The 22,535-nt window shown below is 47.4% G+C and overlaps 1 protein-coding gene across 2 annotated transcripts in view; it reads right to left on the bottom strand.

The window, feature by feature from the left end:
• Positions 1-13,711: 13,711 nt before the first annotated feature.
• Positions 13,712-22,535, bottom strand: part of STK33 (serine/threonine kinase 33) — a 141,468-nt gene continuing 132,644 nt past the window's right edge. For both annotated transcript variants that reach the window (XM_028159898.2, XM_054724942.1), the window contains one exon: positions 13,712-14,526. In XM_028159898.2, the coding sequence (XP_028015699.1) occupies positions 14,314-14,526 (213 nt within the window). In that variant the 3' untranslated portion in view covers positions 13,712-14,313. The remainder of the gene's footprint in view (positions 14,527-22,535) is intronic.

The raw sequence follows: 22,535 nt of genomic DNA on the forward strand, positions 1-22,535 counted from the left end.
TCCGTGCTGTTATACTGGTGTGTGGACAGCACGCCCATGTGGGAGTGTGCTTACCTGTACATTTGTGTGCTGACTGTGAGGATCCTGGCCAGCAGAGCCCTCCCGCTGTTGTATGAGCATGGGGCAGGGAGCCGTGGCTCAGGTTCTTCCCTTGAGCCCAGGGCTCCAAGAATGGATATTCTTGCACTGTTACATGGCCCGATGTGGTCTGACCTTCATGTGGGTTTTGAAGGATGAGTAGGAGTTCACCAAGCAAACAGTAGTACGGAAGGGAAGGGGGTTCCAGGCTAAATGTTCTAAGTGTGTTACACATATTCGTATAATCTTCACAGCAATCCTGTGAAGTGAGCACTATTATTCCCATTTTACAGATAAAAACATTAGTTAAAGAGATGTTTAGTTAAACACACATAGCTTGAAAGTGGTACAATCAGGATTCAAACAGACATTTGCACATGCACAATCATATATACAATGCACATGTACATAAGGTAATAGTCACACACTCATCATCATACAGGCACATCTGGCACACACACACACACACACACACACACACGCACACACTCATACCCAAGCCATCTCCAGGTGTCCCCAGCTGTCCAGTGTGACCCGGCCCGGAGCTCTAGGTCAGCCCTGGCTTCATTGGGGTGGAAGTTGAGGGAGAAGAGAGCGGTGAGAATGTGATGAAGAGGAACCAGAGGGAGGGGCCTGGGGGTGGGCTCCACCTTGCAACTGTACCCCTGCAGCCCAAGACCCGAGGGCAAGACCCTCCCAAGCACCATGCCCAACAAGCAGGCCCGTTTTGCAGAGCTGGGTGCAGCCTCCTTGTCTCCATCAGCCATGGGGAAGAATGCCGCCCACCCTGTGGGTGAACACGCCTGTGGAAAGGACTCTCTGGGGAATGAGAGGCTCCAAGCCCTCACCCAAGGGTCCTGTGTCCCAGTCCCACAAGGGTCAGCCGCCACCTAGGTTCAAAAACAACAAACCTGAACCGCCGCTGCCTGCCCTGTGCCCGAGGCCTCTCACCCAAGGAGGCTCCCTGAGGGCCGGGCTGCTCCCCGCCTGCACTGCACTGTCAAGGTCAGGCTCTGCCCTGGCTGCTTCCCCTCCTCGCCCCCCTCCCAACCCCGCCCTGGATGGGCAGCCTGCCCGGCCTGTCGGCCTGTCGGCCTGTCAGTGCCAAAAGCCTGCTCACTGCCCCTCCCCTGGGCTACCGCTCTTCTTAATTAACAGAAAGCCACTGTGAATACTAAAGAGGAAATTAGCACCTGTCAGTCATTTCTGGTGTTCATAGGTCTCTCAGTTCCTCTTTAATTAACCCCTTCAGTCCCAAAGCCCTGCCTCCCCTTGGGTGGGAGCTGGGCCAGTGCCCTCCAGGAGCCCCGGGGACCTGGTCTTGATTCCCTGCTTCACGGTTGCTTCCCATTCATCTCCGGGTCAGACTGACCACAGCCCCAGGGAGGCCACCGCCACCGGCGACACCAGGCAGTCAGATCAGGACATGAAGTGCACATGCCCTTTCACCTTCCGTTCCACGTCGGGGATTTATGGAAAGGCGCTAACCACACGAACGCGCGGTGCGCAGAGGATCCGTCACATAGCTCTCTGTCCCAGCACAACGTCGCAAACAGCCTGTGTCCGTCTGCACGGGGTGGCTTGTTAAGGGGAAAACAGTACAACTCGACAGCCACCAAACAGCAGTGTAAAAATCTACTTATTGACAGGGAAAACTGTCCTTTATACACTGTTTTTGGCAAAACTGTAGGTTACTAAAGTGCATTTATAAAAGGACATTATCAAGAAAAAGGCTCAAGAGATAGATGTTTGTGGCTATTATAGAATGTTAATGGCTATTATCTCTGGGTGGTGAAATCTCAGGTGATTTTTTTGTAACTTCCTTTTTTGCACTTCTCTGTGGTGTTTGAGGTTTTACTATACATATAAATAACCAGAAAACCCAGCCGGGCGAATCTGATGAGGGGATGGCACGGAAGAGCTGCCGGGATGCCAGCTCAGGGAGCCCAGGGGCAGCAGGCCCGGCTGGTGGGGTCTTCTGACTTAAAAGTGCCCCGAGAGGAGCCCCCGGAGGCCAGGGGAGCTGAGCAAGTCCTTCCTGGTTCAAGGGCTTCTTAATTTGTGTGGGAAGCAAGGTAACTTGGAGACAGAGGGTGGGGACAGGGAAGGAGCTGCTGCCTCGAAATCCAATTCCATGGCCTGTGGGAGTCCAGAGCCCTCACAGACGATTCCAAGTTCCTGGTGTGACTCCTGGCGCTTCTCTCTGCCTCTGGGCTCCCACCAGCTCTCACGGGTCTCTGGGTCCACCAGAGCCCACCCAAAGGTCAATCAGAGCCCAGAGCCACCCCCTCCCTGAGCCCCTCCTCTGCCCCTTGCACTCAGGTGCTTCATCAGTTGGGAGGAGGGGAGATAGGGAGTTAGATCGAATTAGTCAGAGCCAGTTGTCAAAATTAAATAGCACAGACCATGTGACTCAAACAACAGGAAGTTGTTTCCTCACAGTTCTGGAGGCTGGGAAGTCCAAGATCAAGGTCCGGCAGGGTTGGTTTCTGGTGAGAACTCTCTTCTTGGCTTGCCGACAACAACCTTCACATGGTGTCCTCACACATGGGGGGGACGGGGGAGAGAGATCTGGTGTGTCTTCTTTGAAGGGCACTAATCCCATCAGATCTGGGCCCCACCCTTATGACCTCATCTCACTTAATTACCTTCCCCAAGGCCCTCTCTCCAAATGTAGTCACATTAGGGATTGGGGACTCAACATATGAATTTGGGGGGGGGGACACAATTCAGTCCATAATGGGGATGATGACAGAGAGGGGTCACATTGCAAATGGAGGGTTTTGACCCTTCCTGAATCTATCTCCAGAGCGATGGACACTCCTCCCCACCCATCTCGCCTGGATTCAGGCTTGTTACCGTCTCACCTTCTAGCCCAAGGGCCCATTAAGGGATGTTTTGCAAGCAAGTATGTTTCCCTTCCAGGCAGGAATTTTATCAAAACACTTTCCTGATCAGGTAGCACAAACTAAATCCATTTATGTGTTCCCAGGGTCTGCGGAGGATTCTGACCTGGAGCCCTCCTGAGAAGGCTGGTGGCACGGGGTGGCTGAGCTCCCACCCGAATGCACACTTGCAGCGTTTCAAGAATGGTGGCCTGAGTGCTTGTGGTTTTAATTAGCTGCTATTTTTGCCTTTTAACCACAGACCCCTATTAATTTAGCTTTATCATTACCGATTCAGTTGCCTGCCGGTTAACCCTACACTGTGTAGTGACACATATTGGCAACAACAAGGTAACCAGGATATGACCTAGCATGAAGGTGGGCGTTCCTGTTGGTTCAAGTGTGAAACATCTGCATCCCAAGGCTACCTCGGAGGGATCCGAGGTGTACATGACTCACCACTCCCTCCCCCATTGCTGACAGGAGACCCTCATTGCTGATGAACTAGAATGTGTGTTACTTAAATAACTAGCAAAGCACCATCCAGGTAAGACTAATGGAACCACTGGATGATTTTCAAGTTCACAGAGAATAGTTTTATAGTGTGTTTAAGCTTCTATTCTTTAATATAAATATGCAGTTCAGACATGCTGCTAGCATCGAGTTGTCTGCAACTTATTTTTAAATTCCTTTTCCCTGGAAGGCGGAAGCAGACCGGTGAGCCTTGGAGGGAAACTCAGCTTGGAGAACGCAGCCTACTCTCTGGGCACTCGGGCCACGGACGTTTCCAGACTTCCTCGCTTCTTCCCCTTCTTCTTTCCCCAGCCAGCCACCCACGGAATGTTCCAGAAAGGCCGCAGGGAAACGAGGGGCTCAGCGTTGTGGCTGCAGCCCAGGCATCGCTGAGCAATACCCAGCAGGGGAAGGGCGCTGAGACCGTGGCCGAGTCTCGGGAACCTGGGTGCTGGGCAGGAGGGCCAGGAAGTGCATTGAGGTTTATGTGCACGTGTTGGCTCCTGGCGTCCTGTCCTTCACGTTCCCAACACGCTGCCCAGGTAGGGAAAGCTCCTCCTTGGCGGACTCCGGAGCTGTTTTCCCACATCCGTTCTCTCCTCCGGGTCCTGTATCCAGTGCAAGTTGGTCCGTTCATCCACGCCGGTCACCTGACTGTGCCCCTTGGCACTTTGTAAGGTCCTCCTTTTCCCTCAGCCATGCCACAGCCAACGCAATACCTGGAAGCTAAGACGGTGTCCCTGTTAACCAAGAAAGCCGGTTAAATGCCCCTCTGTCCTTGGTTTGATGCCACTGCCCTGCTGTCTAGGTGGGGGCACTGCAGACGCCTCAGTCTGCACTTGGGTCCCAAACAGATCCACTCTAAAAACTCTCCAATTACAGCTCACCTCATCTTCAACCTCTTAACCCCCAAAGGTAGTGGTGGGGGCCCCTACATGATTGATAAAGGGTATCCAGAAATCCAAGTCAGCTGGGCCTCCTGCCTGGCCCTCCCCCTCACGGAGGCCGAGGCTCCTGCCGCTGCCCCCTAGAGCATGGGGGTGGGATCGCTGTTGAGTGAGGAGCCGCTGGAGGTGTGAGTGGGTCCTAGAGCCTGTGCCTTCCTTGGCCCCACGTAGGATCCAGAGGGTTCATCCCACAGTCTGGAGCTGCACCTGCAGCTCCCAGCTCCCAGCATCCCCCACTTCAGCTGGACACCCTGCCTGGCTTGGGTCCCATGGGCACCGAGCACAGAGCACTGTGTCTGTGTCACCAAATGTCCCCCAGCCTCCTGGGCCACGGGGAACGTTAACCTCTGTGCCTAACATAGGTGCCCTTTCAGGGGGCTTGCTGTACAGTGACGGGTTGGACTCCATCTTACCCTTTGCACCTCCAAAGATGCCTGTTATTGTTTCTTTTATGTGCTCTGTGTTTTGAACAATTTTGTCATCCAAAACCTTTAGGTATGAGTGTGGTCCATCCTGGGCAGATATGCTCTTTGCATCACTTTCTTGACATTTGAAAATAACCTGCAAATTACTTGCTTTGGGGCCCAGACAGGAAGCAGACCTGAGTGTCGGGGTTACCTGGGGAGCTCTGAGACCCGGAGTGGGGGCAGGAGAGGCCTGAAAGAGCCATCTCCCACCCATGTCCCTCTGTCACTTCCTCTGTGCACATGACACGCCTGCCCTCAGACTCCACCCCACCCCACATCCTACATCACACGCACTCAGTACTCCCTTAGCATGTATGCCCACCCACTTCACGTGGCTGAATCCGCATTGGGGGCTATATGGGGGGACACCCCCAGCAAGGGGTGTGCTAGGACCCAAGGCCTGGGCTGCCTGTCCCACCCTGTCTGGGTGGGACCCAGGATTCAGGCCTGGCTCTCATCACTTTGGACACGTGGCTTCTTGCCGGGATCCCCAGGAGCTGCACAGACGCTGGGGAAGCAGAAGCCAGAACATAAAAACGAGGGGCCAGGATGTTAGAAGTTACGCTTTGGTTTCAAGGGTCACATCTGAGCCTCTGCCTCCAGGCAAAGAGCAGCTTGTGACCAGGGAGAGACACCCTTGGGATTCGGAGACGTCGAGGCAGAATCCTCTGGAAGAGACTCAGGTTCCTGCGGGCCACGTCGGGGAGGCTCAGAGGCACCTATGTTAGGCACAGAGGTTAAGGTTCCCCCCGTGGCCCAGGAGGCTGGGGGCCATTTGGTGACACAGACACAGAGGCCGTCTCCTGCTTGTCCTGTTTGGAGGACCCAGGACAGGTCTGGTCCCGGGCTGCCAAGCCTCTCCTGCTTCTCCTTGCCATTCCAGCAACTGCTAAGCCGCGGATGCCTCCTCTGGCAAGCAGGCGGCGATTCCGTGTGCCCCTCCCCTCTCTGTATCTCAGCGGATAATTAGCAAGACAGACACAGGAAAATGGGTCTGTCTTCCCCGGCGTCTGCAGGCTCTGTGCCTCCAACCCCACCCAGGCACGGCGACATGCTCTCCGTCACTCCCACGGGCATCACACGGGAGAGGCCTCTTTTACGGTCACTGAGAGTCCGCCACAGGACATGACAGGAACATACATGTGCCCCAGGGAGGCATCGCCATGAAAGCCTGTCCTAGCAAACTCAGACCAGACTGCCCACCAATCCTTGCTAACAGGAACACGATGGGCCCCCACGGACAGGGGTGTCCAGAGGACTGGGGGTGGCAGGCCACACTTGGAGGCCGGGGCTCATTTTGGAGAAAGACCCAAATGCCCTAGAATGAAGGGCCAGGCACCTGCCATCTGAGGCAAGTCCAAGAGAAGGCGGACGTTTAGACGGGAGGAGGCGCCAGGGCTGCGGGGTCGCCTTCCCTCCCCGAGGGGCATTATGTGGCAGAAGGACTAGAACTTCTGTGGTTCCAGAGGGACCAGTGAGGAGCAGGTGCCCGTTCATACGAAGGCTTTTCTGTGTGTTTCCAGAGTAAAATTCATCTGCCTTGGGCACTGGGGAGCCCCCACCCCAGGGGGATCGTCCAAGGCTGTGGGTGGGTCCCTGCCCTGGGGGAGAGCTGGGCTGAAGGCAGAGTGCAGACAGTTCATGATTCTGCACATGTGGGTTCGGGAAAGAATCTGGTCCGCCACTGTCTGATTTACTTCTGATACAGAAACCGTGGAATTCCGATGTCGCTGTTGAGAGCTTGCTACCTGTCCCTACTCAGACTCGATTAACCAACCCGAAAGGTGCTTTGGCCACATCCCTCACGATTCTTCTCCAAGCGGTATTTCATGTCGCCCACTCCACTCTCATCCTTGTTCCTGCCAAAGCTCAGTCACTGCTCAGTCCTTGAGGGAGGGAGACAAGCTGGTGAGAGGTGGTGCCTTGGTGCCGGCTCTCCCTGGGGCCCTGGGTTCTGTGAGCCCTGCCCAGCGTGCAGAAGCCCTTGGGTACCACTCGCTACTCATTCTGGGGCTCTCTGAACACCCCCATCCCTCAGCTGCTTTTCCCTTCTCTCCACCTACCTTGGTCCACTCCAGGCCTTAAACCCACCTCCAGCAGCCATCCCCACTTCCAGGTCTAGCAGCATCTCAGCTTCACGTGACCAGGCAAGCTCTTCGTTCCACTGCCAACCCCGGCGTGGTTTTCCTCAGCGAGTGGAACCATCATCCATCAGGTTACTGAAGCCAAAGTCACTTCTTGGTCTCCGGCCCCTTTTCTTCAGCCTTCACACCCAGTCCTTCTATGGATCTTATCCATTCTATCTCCAACCATATTTCAGATCCACCCACTTCTCTCCATCGTCCCTGCCACCGCTTGCCTACTCAGCGTCCTCTAACCAAGCTCCCTGCTGCTCCTTTTGCTCTCCGCGGTTGTTTGTAAGAAGACAAGGGTGATCCTTTAGTCAGATATCCTTCCCCGGCTGAAAACCTGTTTAGAATAAATGCGTTCCTTCCGGTGGCCCCCAAGGCCCTGCAGGCCTGGACCCTGCCTCGCCCTCCCCTGTGATCCTGGCCTTTGGACCGAGTCCTGGAATCCCCCAAGCGCGTTCCCTGCTCCCTCTGCCTGAAGCATCTTCCCTTTAGCCTTGAAGCTTCCTCAGACAGGCTCTCCAAGAAGGTCCCTACCCTGTTCCTCTCTACTCCGGCCCTCTATTTCTCTCCTTCCTAGTTCAAATCACAAACCTATCTGTGTAGATCCCGATGGTCTGCCTCCCTGCCCCCCAAGACTGCAAGCTTCTTAAGGGCAATGACCTCAACTGTGTTTCACATCATTCTATGTCCAGTGCCTATCTCATGCGTGGCACGTGGTAGATGGTCGCTAACTATTTCCTGAGTAAATGACTAAGTCTCTCAATCCAATTCTCCTTAGTGAGCATTCTTTGTGCAGCTCCTGGGCCTTCGTGCTGGTGCCGCTGGTCACCCAGGAGGAAAAGGGAGACTTTGGCAGCAGCCAGGCTGTGGTTCCCTCCAGGCAAGCAGTTGTACCGCAGGCAAGACATCCTGCTGAGATTTCATATGGGGAGCGGGGGACCAAAGGACGCGTCGCGGTCAGAAACTGGTATAAAAACACGGGCGAGCGGACGCTGGTGTGGAACTTCCGTGGCTGAATGAAGGAGGTCTCATGGCTCCGTTCTACACCGAAGGGAGGAAAGGCAGCTCTTTCTGGAGGGAAAACCACACCCGTGGGCTCTGGGAGCTTTCCCACGAGAAGCCAAAGTTCGAAACAGCTGCGAGAATCCTGCACAGAACTCCCTCTCTTCCCCGAAAACCAGGGAGCAGACAGCAGACTGAGCGCGCGGCAGCGGGCAGGAGCGCGGCGACCATGCTTGGTCGTTCCAGAGCACAGTTTTCCCTGTCCTGCCTCACAGAACGCCCGGCCTTCAGAAACAGCCTGAGCTCCCTGACCCAGGGTGTGTCAGTACAAGCAACCCAACATCACTCCCCCGAGCATTGAAGCCACACGCTGGAGGTCAACGGGAGCAGCCGGTGAGGGAGGCAGTGCGGCGGCGGTGACTTCTGGACTCTGTACAGTTCAGCTGTACAGCTGCACCTGCCACCTGATGAAGAATGATGGGGAATCGAAACATTATAGTGATTCTTAGCCCCCAACTGCCCTGTGATGGGAATTACAGCACTTTGCTCCCGGTAAGCATCCATCTACCACGTCTGCACGCACGGGGCTGCCCAGACCGGAGGAGGCAATGGAGCCTCTGCGCTCTTTGGTAAAAACGTCTTGAAAGACTTCTGAAGATTGTTCCGGACAGCGACCGGTTAAGGCACTTGGGATTTCTCCTTATCACGCCAAGCCCTTCAGGATGCAGCTCTCCCTCGTACGGTGTGGTTGGGTCTTGTTCATATTTGACAACACGTCAAATACCCTACTCTGTTCTGAAACCTCAAGCCCTCAACCTGCCAGAATGACCAGGCTGGGGCTTTGCTGGGAGACAGAGTTGTCCATGAGCCACTGGGCCTTCTGGAACTCCAAGGTCAGACTTGAGGGCAGTCTCAGGCCTCAACTACGAAAGCCTTGAGAGGCGTGCAGAGCAAGCGACACCCACGAGCTGGCCGGCTGGGTTCAGACTTTGTTCCTGCTTCTTAGCTGTGCGACCTGGGACAAGTTTCCTTAACCTCTCTGTGCCTTAATTTACTCCTCTGTAGACAGAATAGCACCAACCTCACAGGGTGTTGTAAGGATTGAAAGGATGCAGGTAACGTGCTTAGAATGGTGTGTGGCACATAGGAAGTGCTCCGTCATGATTACATCATGACCCTGAGAGGGGCGTTAGTTAAAAGACAGAGATCCCTTCGACTAGTACAGTTCAAAGTCCAACCTACAAGGGGACTTCAATGTCTAGGAAACTCAATGTAAACCGATGCCTGGACCTGACAATACTGCTGCCACCTCCACACAAGGCATCTGCCACCTGCCTTGCCCCAGGGTCACACTGGAGAGGCTGACTCCTGGGACCTTGCAGTTGCCCCTGCGACGGAGACCACTTTCTGTGATGGGAAAAGTCTTTTCTGAACAGCCGCTTGGTGTCGGGCTCATCTGCAGAGCCCGACGGGATGAGAGGGTCGAAGATTGTGTCTCGGACCCCCAAAGGCAGAAAGGGTTATGTAACCCCTGGATCAATGCCAGCAGCAGGTACGATCTGAAGATGCTGCAGAATCCAGTTGGGAGAAGTCTGTACCGGGGGCGGGGGGATCCGCATGGCATCCGGTGGCCCTGTGCGCTGGGCGAGGCCAGGAACCACGGAGTGTCTCGGAGGAGGTCCTCTGGGGTCTCCACCCTGCGTTCACTGGGTCCACCTAGGACGCCTGGGATGGCACCTGGCAACCGAGAGGGCAGCCTCTGAGATGGCCAGTGGTGACACTGCAGTGGCCCTATTCATCTTCCCAAAGTCCCACTGCCACGCGTGTGCTGCTGCTTGAAGCGAGGCCAGTGGGGCAGCGGTGGGGAACCCCACCACTCCTGCTGGGAACTGCTCCAGATAAGTTAGGGAAACGTGGAGACCCGACAGCGAGGCAGCAGAGTTGAGTTAATTATACTGGCAATGGAGGAAGGAGGCAGCTGCAAAAATGCAAGACAGACCCTGAATACGGCCTTCCTTTGAAGAACAAAGGCAAAGAAAATTGGCTCGCCAATGAGAATTAAGTGATAACAATGTACCGAATAGAAATCAAAACCAATTCTAAGGCAGCTCACTCAGAGAAATACAGGATCCTGAAGAGTAAAACTGAACTATGGCGAGACCTTTGAAGAGTGAAAATTGTACTTTAAATGCTTTGTAAGCTGGTTTTAGCGCTTGCAGAGATGAAACGAACGCACAGCCCTGGAGACACCCCTGCTTCCTGGTGCCAAGTCCCCCTGGAAGCCTCCGCCACACCCCCAAGTCCTGGCCAGGAGCCAGCAGGGCGGCTCCCAGCCCGGCCCGTGGGCCCTCTTGGCTGTTACAAGTGCTGCTTTCTTTAGGCTCCAAAGGCCATGGTTGGAATTTAAGACCTAAATACAAGCTTCCTGGGTCTACAATTTCAGACCCAGTTGGGCAGTGTTAGACTCATCTTGCTCCATCAACGCACCAACCCCAAGACCATCTCCCCAAACAACACCCCCCTCAGCCCCTCGTGACCACTTGGCGCATCAGTTTACTTCAGGAAGAACTCATTCAGGCTCTTGGCTGGTATTTGGGATGAGATTGGCAACCACTGACCAAAGTGGCCCCGGTCAAGAGCAATGCTGAATTGATGAGCAAAGGGTCTGGATCACTCCGGGTTCCAGGAGGAGACAGATGGTACACTCAAATGGGCTGGTTGAAAGTTTAACGAAGGGGCTGTTTATAAAGGTACTGAGAAGTTAGGGAAACCCACAGGGACAGACACAGCGCCCCAAGGTTATAACCCCTGGTCTTGGTCTAAAGGGGCAGCGGACACAACCGGGAGACACAAGGGAAATGCAGTGAGTTAGTTCCCCGCAGCCGGGCACAGAGGTGCTGGGGGAACCAACAACTGGACCTGACTCTCCGCCCTCGGGTCCCCTGTTGGTGTCTCCCTCTGACCGAATCCCAACGAACCCAGGGGCCGAGGGAGCCTGTTACTGGAGGCCCTAAGATCAGCCTCTCTGGGCGGCGGGGACAGAGCAGGGCAGAGTGGCTCTGCAGAGGCAGATGGACAATATCCAGCCCAGGGTCACTTCCCAGAGGCCACAGCTCCTTGGTCTCCGGTCAAGTGCAGCCGTGAGCACACGACTTCCCTGGCCCATCTCAGAGCCGTGCCTACAGCTGGGAATGCGTGTTTGAACAAAGCCTTTATTCTCCATCCCAACAGCAGGGCTGGGATTTAAAAAGCTTCGTTTTCAAGACTTGCTGCTTTTGATTTGTCTAACCTGGAGCTTATATTTTTGGAGTGAAATCAAATTATTTCATTATTTAAACAAAGCATTTCAGTGACAAGCACAACATGTTTGATTTTTTTTCTCCTCCTTCCCTCCTCCCAAAACCACGTAACACTCTTCAACATGTAAGGGCTCTTCCAGGGCCAACTCTTAAAACCACAGCCTTTACAGCCTTTCTCAGCCCGTTTCCCTGAGTCTCTGCTCTCCGGTCCGTCTTCCTCGGGGTGGGCTCCTGTGCTGGGCACCGAAGGGCCAGTTCCACCGCCAGGAACCGTGCCCCCCTCCCCCGGCTCCTGCTTCCGGGCTCGGCAGAACCATGTGTCGGCATCCAATCAGTGTTCTCATTAATTGCACACACACTGTTTTCTTTTCACCCCACCCCACCCCATTTTCCTTTCTTCTTTGATTTAAGCCCTTCTCTGATATCATCTTCTGTTCTCAGCTGAACGTCTCCCCCCGCATGCATCTCCTTTATCATAGGCCTCTTGCCTTGACTTGTCTGTTATTTTTAAGTCAGAATGTTGATCAGCATTTGCTTTCCTTGGAAATAACACCCGTGCTGTGCTGTGCTGTGCTGTCCTAGAGAGAGTGTCCCTCTGGGTCATGGCAAAGCCCAGGCCTCCATGCTGAGGGCACAGATGTCAGAGTGATTGCTATCAATACCTTGGAGTTGCCATGCGGTCACCGAAAACCAATCCGAAACAGAAGACCTATTTTTTTCACAGCCAGGAAAGCAGATGAAGAAAGCAAGGCAATACATCCCCAGATATTAAAGAGGTACAACAGCCGGGAAAAAAAAGCTCAGACACGGCCTGGCCCAGGTGTGTTCCACACAAGTAAATAAGTAAAAATAATATGAAAATTCCCTTTAGAAAAAGCGAGCTAAGTTTCTATCGAAAGGAGTCTACATAAATAAAACGAAGGCCTAGACAGGGGAGAGCTAAACCAACGCCTCTTTCTGGTAGAAGGACGGCGGGCCTGGCCTGGTGCTGGGGTGGGAAAGGGTACAGACACACTAGTTGGGTATAAAATGACTTCATCTTTCACTTCATGCTCAGTTTGGACCTCTGCTCAAGCTTACTGAGTGGAATCACTCACTTAAGACCCAAGAGAAACGTGGATAGGACTTTGGATAGCACTCAATTTAACAACAGAATGCTCCATGATTCAAAAGACTGTGTCATGCTATAAAAGTTAAGAGCATTTTGCAAACAGGGGATGTTCCATTTGCAGGCCCAGTGGAGGGACAGAATCAAAGCTGCTGTCTCGGTAGCCTTTTCTGCAAGGAGACCAGCAGCCAGCAAGCCCCCTGCCAACAGGAGCACTGGAAGGGAAGGGAAACCATCTACAGAGGCCGGCTTCTCAGCAGGTAAGCAGCCACGCTCCTCAAAGACTGGCCCCCTAAACCTGGAGAGAAGGCTCAACGCTCGGGAGATGGCTCCGGGCTCCTGACAGGACTCAGAGTAACAATCGGTAAGGGAGAAAGACCTTGAAGAAGCTATGAAAACTCCATTTTTAAGTCTAGACCATTCAGACTAGAAAAGCGCAAGCTGTCAGATGCCCCCAGGGCCGTGGTCAGCAAACTGAGGCTCGCGAGCCACATGCGGCTCTTTGGCCCCTTGAGTGTGGCTCTTCCACAAAATACCACAGCCTGGACGAGTCTATTTTGAAGAAATGGCGTTAGAAGTTTAAGTTTAAAAAATTTGGCTCTCAAAAGAAATTTCAATCGTTGTACTGTTGACGTTTGGCTCTGTTGACTAATGAGTTTGCCGACCACTGGTCTAGACCGTTCAGACCAGATAAGCACCAGCTGTCAGATGCCCCCAGGGGAAACACATCAAGGCACCAGGAAAACAGTGGCAGCACTACTCAGCCAAGGGCAACAGAGGTCAGGGTTAGCTTTGGCTCCTTCAGAAGCCCGACAGCATCTTCCAAATTAATGGCAAGAAGCACATCTACTACCTTTAGCCACTGAGTGGATTTATATGCAACTAGTACATGCTCAGCTGGCCAGATGTGGGTCATTCTGGAGGTCTAAATGGCAATCCTACTGGGGAGGAGGGAATGGAAGGAAACTAGGTTACTGCTTTATAAAGATAAAAGCCAATGCAAATTGTTTCTTTAGAATTTGTTTGGAAGGCCAAGTGTGGCATCCACGCACTCAGTTTGACCTGAAATGGCAAAATTATTTGCCCAGGTGGAAAAAGAAACCCATAATACTAAGAATAATGATGTATTTCCCCCTGTACCCAGCCTCATGGCTTTCCCCAAAGATGGGTACCTCCCCTTGCAGCAGCGGACCAAGCTCATACTTTGCATAGGGGTTTAGAGGACCTTACGATACTCACTTCTTAACATAAAAATTAATGTACATGGGTAGCATCTGTTTTTTTTTTTTTTTATTGATTCAATCAATACATTGGGAATTTAGCAGCAAGTTAATGGCAAGCAGTTACAAAATCTCCTATTTTTCTACATTTAAATTAAGTTGTCTTATACAATCTATAGGGACCTACGATCACAAGAACACACATGAATGGCCGGAGCACTTCTGCTGTGATGCCTATGGTAAGTTTATTAGTAATTTCCTTACAAATCTTCTGGTGCAAAGTGCACATAACCGTTAGGGACCTCCGTTACCATATTTGGTTCTCATTTTCCCTGTAGATAACTGTGCTGAAATCTAAGAATGTGAAGTGAAACTGAGCAAGTACACCCACAGCCTTGCTCTGAGGGCATCTGCTCCTCTAAACAAACCTGGAAAACACCTTGCGTGGATCTCAGCCCCAGCCCCGCCATCAAGCCTGCTGGTGGCTGTCCTTTACCACCGCCTGCTTGGAGATAACTGGCTTGGATTCCAAACTGGTGCACACACACTGCAGGGCTCAAGGCTAAACGATCACATAGAGCTGCCCTTTCCACGTCCTACCCCTCATTTTAGCACTAGAAAGAGCAGCTCTGTCTTTGTACTGTTCAGCGTTGGAGGGAACCTTAGGGTTTCTTTTTGGTTCTAGGCAGGGCAATGGTCTTAGAAGTGTATTTGGTTGCTGTTCCTTGGTTTGAAGGCACAGAGGATTTCTCTAGTTCTCCCTTGATTCCAGCTGGAAGGGGTCTGTTAGGTGTGGAATTTGAATTGCCCATGTCCAAGTTGTCCACATTTTCCTTCTTACTGGTCACAGGAAATTTCTTTTTATGAGCAGTGGGCTAGAAATAAAAGGCCTGGATTAATTTTCAGACACAAAGTAACATTCATCAATTCAAAGAAGCAAGGAACTACAGAACTGTCCTGGATTTGCAAGCTGAATACTGACCAGACGTGACATATAAACTAAACACATTGTGAAATTGCCAGAGAAAGCTCCGTTAGCACCTTCAAGAAAGCGGAATTGTTTAGTGTTTGGTGTAGAGCAAACTCAAGGTACAATTTCAGATCCTCGCCACACGAAATGAAAGTAAGTATCTGGGAACCTTTGCACAGGGAAGTCCGCTTGGACGGCTGCACTGGGTCATGCTCAGATTTCTAGACAAGCTGCGACATTTGTGTGGGTACCCCGACGAGCCCACCATGACTGCTCTTTCCGACCCGGGTACAATGCTGCTGCCTAGGGCCCGCTCCTCGCGTTCTCCCCATTGATTCCAGCTACTGGCCTCCAACCCCAGTCACACCACCTGGGCAGATCTGCCTCATTTGCATGCTTACTATAGGGTTTATTATGAGAACGAATGAGGTGGTGGCTGGGAAAGTACATAATAGCTTCAAAGCATAAACGAAGTAGAACCGATTTTAACAGGCCATTGTACCTTCTCACGTCACCTCACCCCACAATAGAGGAAACAGCCTCTAGTCCTGTCAGGAGGGAAGCGGAGTCCATTTTTACCTTAGACCCGTTTTTAAAGTGGTCACTTCTAATTAAATGGAGCAGAGCACAGAGTTCTAAAGGAGCAGAGAATGTCTCAGGGGACCCACACAGCAGGATGGGGACAAGACATGGGCTACGATACAGCAGGCTCTCGTATACACAGAATGATCGGGGGAAGGGCGTAAGTTGAGTTCTCTGGTTAACTGAAAGTTAGTGGACACACGAGTTAGTAATCAGGCTAGCAATTTTCAAAGCACAGATTACACGTCACACAAAACAAAAGCCTGGTGTTTCTCTGATCACTCAGGCTCCCGGGATTCAAGTGGCCATGTTCTATACACGGTGGGAGCACCTGTCAGTGAGTAAATGGCCTCCCGGGGCTGCAGCAAAGCTACGGGTCACTTAACAATCTTTGGTGCCTGTATTTCAGAAACAGAAAATTTACCTGGTGTTTGCTTATTGCAGAGAGCCCGCAAATATGTGCTTCAGAGCACTACTCAGGTGTGACTTTGCAACAGTGCATGCTAACTCCTGTTCATGGGAAAATTAATTTGAATAAATTTGAAAATGTAAACAGGTCCTTCTTTTCATAAATGTTTTTTCCCAAGAAAATTTCTGGGCTGCTTTTCTGTGAAGTGTTTCGAGAAATAGAAAATACTTAAAGTGCATTAGCATTCAGTCCTATAGGTTGTATCCATCCTCTCACTGGAAACTCCTCTGCTTGGCAAGAGGCTGAGGACAACACCCAGATGTTTTAGTATCTGGTTGAAGGTAAGTAGCTTTGTCTAGTGCAGTCCCGGTCCCGAAGACATGAAACCTATCATGGAAATTTCAATTCATAAAAATTTAATTCACTTGACATACAAATCCTATTAAAAGGTGAATCTAAGTGTAACCCTCTCTCTTTTGACATTTCCACTTCTTGAGTGACCGTCCAAGTCGTTGAGGAACTGTTTTTCAGCCTGTCCACCACAACCAATAGAGAACAGGAAGAGAGATTCAGTCCGTGTCTTTTTAATGCATTCATATTCCTATTCTTTACGCTTCCATTTGTTAATTAATGTACTTGAGTCATTAAACTAATGCTCTTAACCAGCAACATATGAGTGCCTGTTTTCTTTCTGATATTTAGTGCATGTTAAAACTAATATGTCGACCATATTTTAATTGAGCTCCTAAGTTGGCCTAAAACTGGCTGCACAGAAACATATCACAATATGTGTTCCTTTGCTCCCTGGTTACATCAGTGCAAATCTACTTATCTTTATGCAAATGTAAATACTTACAAGCTTCTGTGTATATGGGTGCATCTTGTCAAATATTATATGTGTGCATACTTTGCCATTTCTCTTTGCTAATTTGCAAGGGCATTAAGTTTAGGAAGCAGAATCTTAAGAGCTTTCCTAAAGACAGAGTCTCCCCTTCTAAATTTCCCCTCAATGAAACTGTTCTCTGATGCCAACAAAACATGGACGCAGTTCTGGCCCTCACATGGCCCCTCAGGCAGAGCTTAAACTTCCTTCACCAGGAGCCAAGTCTCTCATCTCCTTGGAACATAAATAGCCAAGGCGAATTCTAGCTTCCAGTCTTTTCTCTAGAAACATGAACAAATCTTAATTTTTCGGGGATACAGATTTTAGGTTACAGATTATCTAAATTTTAGGTTTCTCTTTTTCTTTTCTCATACTTGATGGAATTCCTCAGAGATCTATGTTGTCACTGATATGATCTAAAATTTCTATAGAGAAATGAAAAGTGAAACTGCCAAGGCTGTATATGAGTCACTAAGATCTTCAGGTCATGAAAGGCAAACAGAAGGCGATGTGCTCCCGTACGGCGATGTGCTCCCGTAAGATTGTACAAAGGGGGAGAAAGATGGGAGAGGAACTTCAATATCCAGTTCCAGGGAGAAAGACTCTAAATGAGCATTATGAGGCTGTTGGCCATCGTTATCAATCCAAGAAAGAGGATCTAAAAATCAGTGTAGCCCTAACCGGTTTGGCTCAGTGGATAGAGCATCGGCCTGCGGACTGAAGGGTCCCAGGTTTGATTCCAGTCAAGGGCATGTACCTTGGTTGCGGGCACATCCCCAGGGGGAGGTGTGCAGGAGGCAGCTGATCGGTGTTTCTCTCTCATCTATGTTTCTAACTCTCTATCCCTCTCCCTTTCTCTCTGTAAAAAATCAATAAAAATATTTTAAAAAATAAAAATAAAAATCAGTATAGACCATTCTTCAAAGGTACTGCTCAGTGACCAAGAAAACCTGGCTGTCATCAGCAAGCATCTTCAAAATCAAAGAAAAAATAATCCTTCTATCCTTACGTAAAATTGTGAAGAATTCATCCCTGAAACACTGCAACCAGCTTGAACAGAATAGAGAGCAAGAATGTTTACCGACAGGCTACTAATATGATTAACAGGTGGAGGATTCTTTAAAAGAGAGTCCTTCAGTCTAAAAATATAAAGAACTGGAGGATCTATATAATCACAATCTATAAACTGAAGAAGGGGAGGATTTCAGCACTGGAGCTGGACAGCACCTCTGAGTGCTGCAGTAGGAGGATGACACCAGGGCTGCCCTAAGTGGCATTTCTATTGTTCCTCACCTTGACAGTCCTACCACTCGGACTGTAAGAACAGTCAGTCCTACCGGAGGCAGAATGAGAGAAAAGATAACCTTACAAGGTTCCCTTCAGTTCCATCTTTTAGTAATTCAGCATCCTGGGCCTGATTTCTCCAGCTCACATTACTCATCTTGAAAAGGGGGCAGCATGTGTCAAGGGGAGATATGTAACAAGAAAACTGGGCTAAGTATACATAGTTCATTATTCACTGGCATAACTTTAACCTGATGAACTCATCTGATGATAATGGATGTGAAACGTGTAAGCTCTAGGCACATCCCTGAAAGCTAATACCAGTGCATGATTACCAGAAACTGTTACCATTTCTCTGAATTTTGAGTAAAATATATGCTATTTAAGTAAAGTGGTTTATCACCATAGCAACCATTTCTAGAGTCACACATTCAAATTATAGGCCTGCACAAGGCCTAAGTGACAGAACATTCTGATACAAGTGTTCAGCTACACCTTTGCTTGCAATGGTCACCCACTTTCCCTCACACTCCTATGGTTTCAGAAGGAAGAAGGAAGGGGGGCGGGAAACAAAGGGGAGAAGGGAAGAAGAGAAATGGACTTCCAAATATATGGATTTCTAATATAAGGCTTCCCACATAAAGAGCTGGGTCTTACATGTAGTTAATGAAAATAAAATCTAACTTGCAAATTAGAGAGAGATGTAAACATCTCTTTTCTTATTAAAGTATAATTTACACATAGTAGAATGTACAAATTTCAAGTGTACAGTTTTATGAGTTTTAACAATGTAGAACCAGCATGCCAATCAAGAAGTAGAAAAACTTCCCAGAAAGTTTCCGAGTGCCACATTCTAGTCAACTTCCTTGCATCTGGGGGCTACAGTGTTCTGACATTTCTCAACATAAATTACTTTGTCTTTTCTAAAACTTCATATAAATGAAATAGCACACAGTATGTACTCTTTTGCATCTGACTTCTTTATCTTCACATTTTTAATTGAAAATTTTATTAAGATGATTATAGATTCCCATGGTATTATATCATGCTTTTGAGATTCATCCATGAATTAGTATTTTCATTGACAATTAATATTTTATTATATGGATATATCACAATTTGTTTATCCATTCTTCTATTAATGGATATTTGGGCTGTTTCCAGTTTGGGGCTGTTTATATATAAAGTTGCTATAAACATATTCTAAAAATCCTTTTCAAACTTGCATTTGGGATTGCTGGGTTAATGGCGAGTAAATGCTCAACTTTATAAATAAATGCCCAACTGTATTCCAAAGGAACTGTACCATTTTGCATTCCTACCAGCAAGACAGAAAAGTTCCAATTGCTCCAATATTTGCTAAAATTTGGACTTTCCAGTCTTTTTAAATTTGACAATTTAAATTCAAATTCTATAGAGTGTGGTATTATATTATTGTGGCTTTTCCTGATATCGTTTGCATTTTCTTGATGACTAATGATCTTGCACATTTTCATATGCTTATTGACTATTTGTATATCTCCCTATCTGAAGTGTTTGTACAGGTTTTATGCCTATTTTAAAATTGGGTTGCCTTATTATTGAGTTGTTTCCATATTCTGGATACAAGTTCTTTGTCAGATGTACTTATTGCAAATACTTTCACCCTGTCTGTGTCTTGCCTATTCCTTTCCTTAAAATCTTTTAGATGAACAAATGTGTATACTTTTGATGAAGTTCATTTTTAAAAGTGCTTTCTCTGTTCTAAGAATCTGATTACTCTCTGAATGGACCATATTCTCTTAGGAGGTTTACAGTTTAGCTTTTGGATTTAGGTTTATTACCTATTTCAAACTACCTTTTGTGTACAGTGTAAGCTAAGGGTGTCAATCATTAATTTTTCCATATAAATATCCTATTATTCCAGTACCATTTATTGAAAACTACCCTTTCCCCACTGAATGCCTTTAACATCTGTCAATAATCAATTAACTACGTAAGTGTGGGTCAATTTCTAGACTCTCAATTTTGTTTTACTGCTCTATTTATTTGTCTATTCTTACACAAATACCATACTGTATGGATTACTGGAGCTATACAATAAATGTTGAAATAAGGTCATATAAGTTCTCCAACTTTGTTGTTTTCAGGTTTTATTATAGGTGTTCTAGGTTTTATGTATTTCCAAATACATTTTAGAATAATCCTGTTAACTTATTTCTAACAGAAAAGCAAAAGCCCTAGATTTCAATTCAGAATTGCTTTAAAGCTACAATTTGGGGAGAATAAACATCTTAACAGTATCAGATCTTCCAACTGATGGACATGGTATATCTCTCCATATATTTCAATATTCTTCAATTTCATTCAGCAATATGCTGCAAGTTTTAATATAAATATCTTACAGATATTTTGTTAGATTTATCATTGAAGCATTTTATGTTTTGCAATAATATTTTATATGGTATTTTAAATTTCGGTTTTCCAATCAGTCATGCTAGTATATAACAATACAATTGATTTTTTAAAAATATATTTTATTGATTTTTTACAGAGAGGAAGAGAGAGGGATAGAAAGCTAGAAACATTGATGAGAGAGAAACATCGACCAGCTGCTTCCTGCACGCCCCCTACCGGGGATGTGCCTGCAACCAATGTACATGCCCGTGACAGGAATCGAACCTGGGACCTTTCAGTCCATAGACCGATGCTCTATCCACAGAGCCAAACAGGTTTGGGCTACAATTGATTTTTGTATACAGATCTTGCATCCTGCAACCTATTTAGTTCATTTTTTGTAGATTCCTCGAGATTTTCTATGTCATCTAAAAATATAGTTTTATTCTTCCTTTTCAATCTACATAATTTTACTTGTTTTATTTCCCTTGGTGCATTGGCTAAGACCTCTAGCTTATTTAAAAGAAATTTAAAAAGAACATCTTTGCCTTTCTCTTATCTTCAGTGGGAAAGTGTTCAACATTAAACCATTAAAAATAATACTAGCTTTATAAGTCTTTTTTTTTTAAATATCTCTTAATATGTAAAAGAAGTTCCCATCTGCTCCTACTCTGCTGAGGGTTTTCCTCATGTTTGATTGTTGAATTTTATCAAATGCTTTTTTCAAAATTAATGAAAAAATTTTATGACTTTTCCCCTTTACTCCTTCATATGATGAATCACATTGTTTGATTCTTGGCTGTTAATCCAAACATGCACTCCTGGAATATACTGTACACTTGATCATGATGCATTATCTTTGTTATTTATTTCTGAATTCAGTTTGCAATATTGCGTTTGGGACTTTAGCATCTATATTTATGAGAGATATTGGCTAATAATTGTATTTTCTTATAATACCCCTGTCATGTTTTGGTATTAATGCAATAATGTCAAAGATTCATGTTTTGCCTTTTAAATGTGTTGAGAAATACTCTAAAGAGTCTGTGTAACAAGCTTTCTCTTCTTTCTTCTTTAAATATTTGGAAGAATTAACCAGTGAAATAATTTGGGACTGGAGTTTTCACTTATGGAACGTTCTTAATTATAGATTCAATTTTAAAAATATAGAACTATTTAGATTTTTTATATTTGTATCTGTTTTGATGTTTTAAAAAGAAATTTGACCATTTCATATAAATATTCCAATATGTAGACATTAAGTCATTCACAATATCCTCCTTTTGAAGTCATTCTTTCCTTCTAGCTTTGTTGGGAGGGTACTTAATTTGTCATTCTTTTTCTAGCTTATTGAAACAAAAGTTCATTATTATTGCTATTGTTGTTGTTAATCCTCACCCAAGGATATTTTTTCCATTGAGAGTGGAAAGAAGGAGGGAGGGGGGAGGTTGGAGGGAAAGAGAAAGAGAGAGAGAGAGAGAGAGAGAGAGAGAGAGAGAGAGATCGAGAGAGAGAGAGAGAGAGAGAAATCGATCCATTCCCTCCTGCACAGGCTCCAACTGGGGCTAGGGATTGAACCTGCAACCCAGGTATGTGCCCTTGACTGGGAATCAAATCTGCGACCCTGTGGTACCTGGGCTGGGGATCTAACCACTGAGAACACCGGCCAGAGCTATTGTTGTTTAAAAGTCAACATTATTCTATATTTAATCACATATGTACTCTTGCCAATACCTTTCATATGTTCCTGCAGTTCAGTACTTCCATCTGGGATCATTTCTTTTACCTTGAAATCTTTCTTTTAGTATCTCACAGTAAAATTGGTAACAAATTCCTTCATCTTTGACATACCTGAAAATATTTTTATCTTTATTTTTGAAGGCAATTATCACTAGATGAAAAATTCCAAGTTAGCAGAGGAGTTTTTGTTTTGTTTTGTTTTTAGCACTTTAATGAAGTCATTCCATTGTCTTCTGGCTTCTATTATTTCTGTTGATATGTCAAATGTTGCTCCTTTGATGACAATGTTTTTCCCTTCTCCCCACCACTGCCCCAAATTGTATATATTTATATATTTCTTTCTCTGGTCTAAATAATTAGAGAATAATATTCAAAGCAACCACAGACACCAGAATGTAATGAAAGAATCCCTGAAAGGACAGCCAGAAAAGGGGCATCCTAAATTCTGCCCAGCTAAAGATACATGAACTCACCTAAGCTTATAATATTTCCATTGTCCAGGATACAATTCAAAGTTACTCAACAGAAATAACAATTAACAGAGACAGACCCTGAGATGACCAAGATGTTGAATTAGCAAACAAGAATTTTTAAAACAGTTGTCATAACTATTATCAGTAATGCTAAGGAAAATATTATT

Source organism: Eptesicus fuscus, chromosome 13 (genome assembly GCF_027574615.1).
Source record: "Eptesicus fuscus isolate TK198812 chromosome 13, DD_ASM_mEF_20220401, whole genome shotgun sequence".
Classification (NCBI taxonomy): Eukaryota; Metazoa; Chordata; class Mammalia; order Chiroptera; family Vespertilionidae; genus Eptesicus; species Eptesicus fuscus.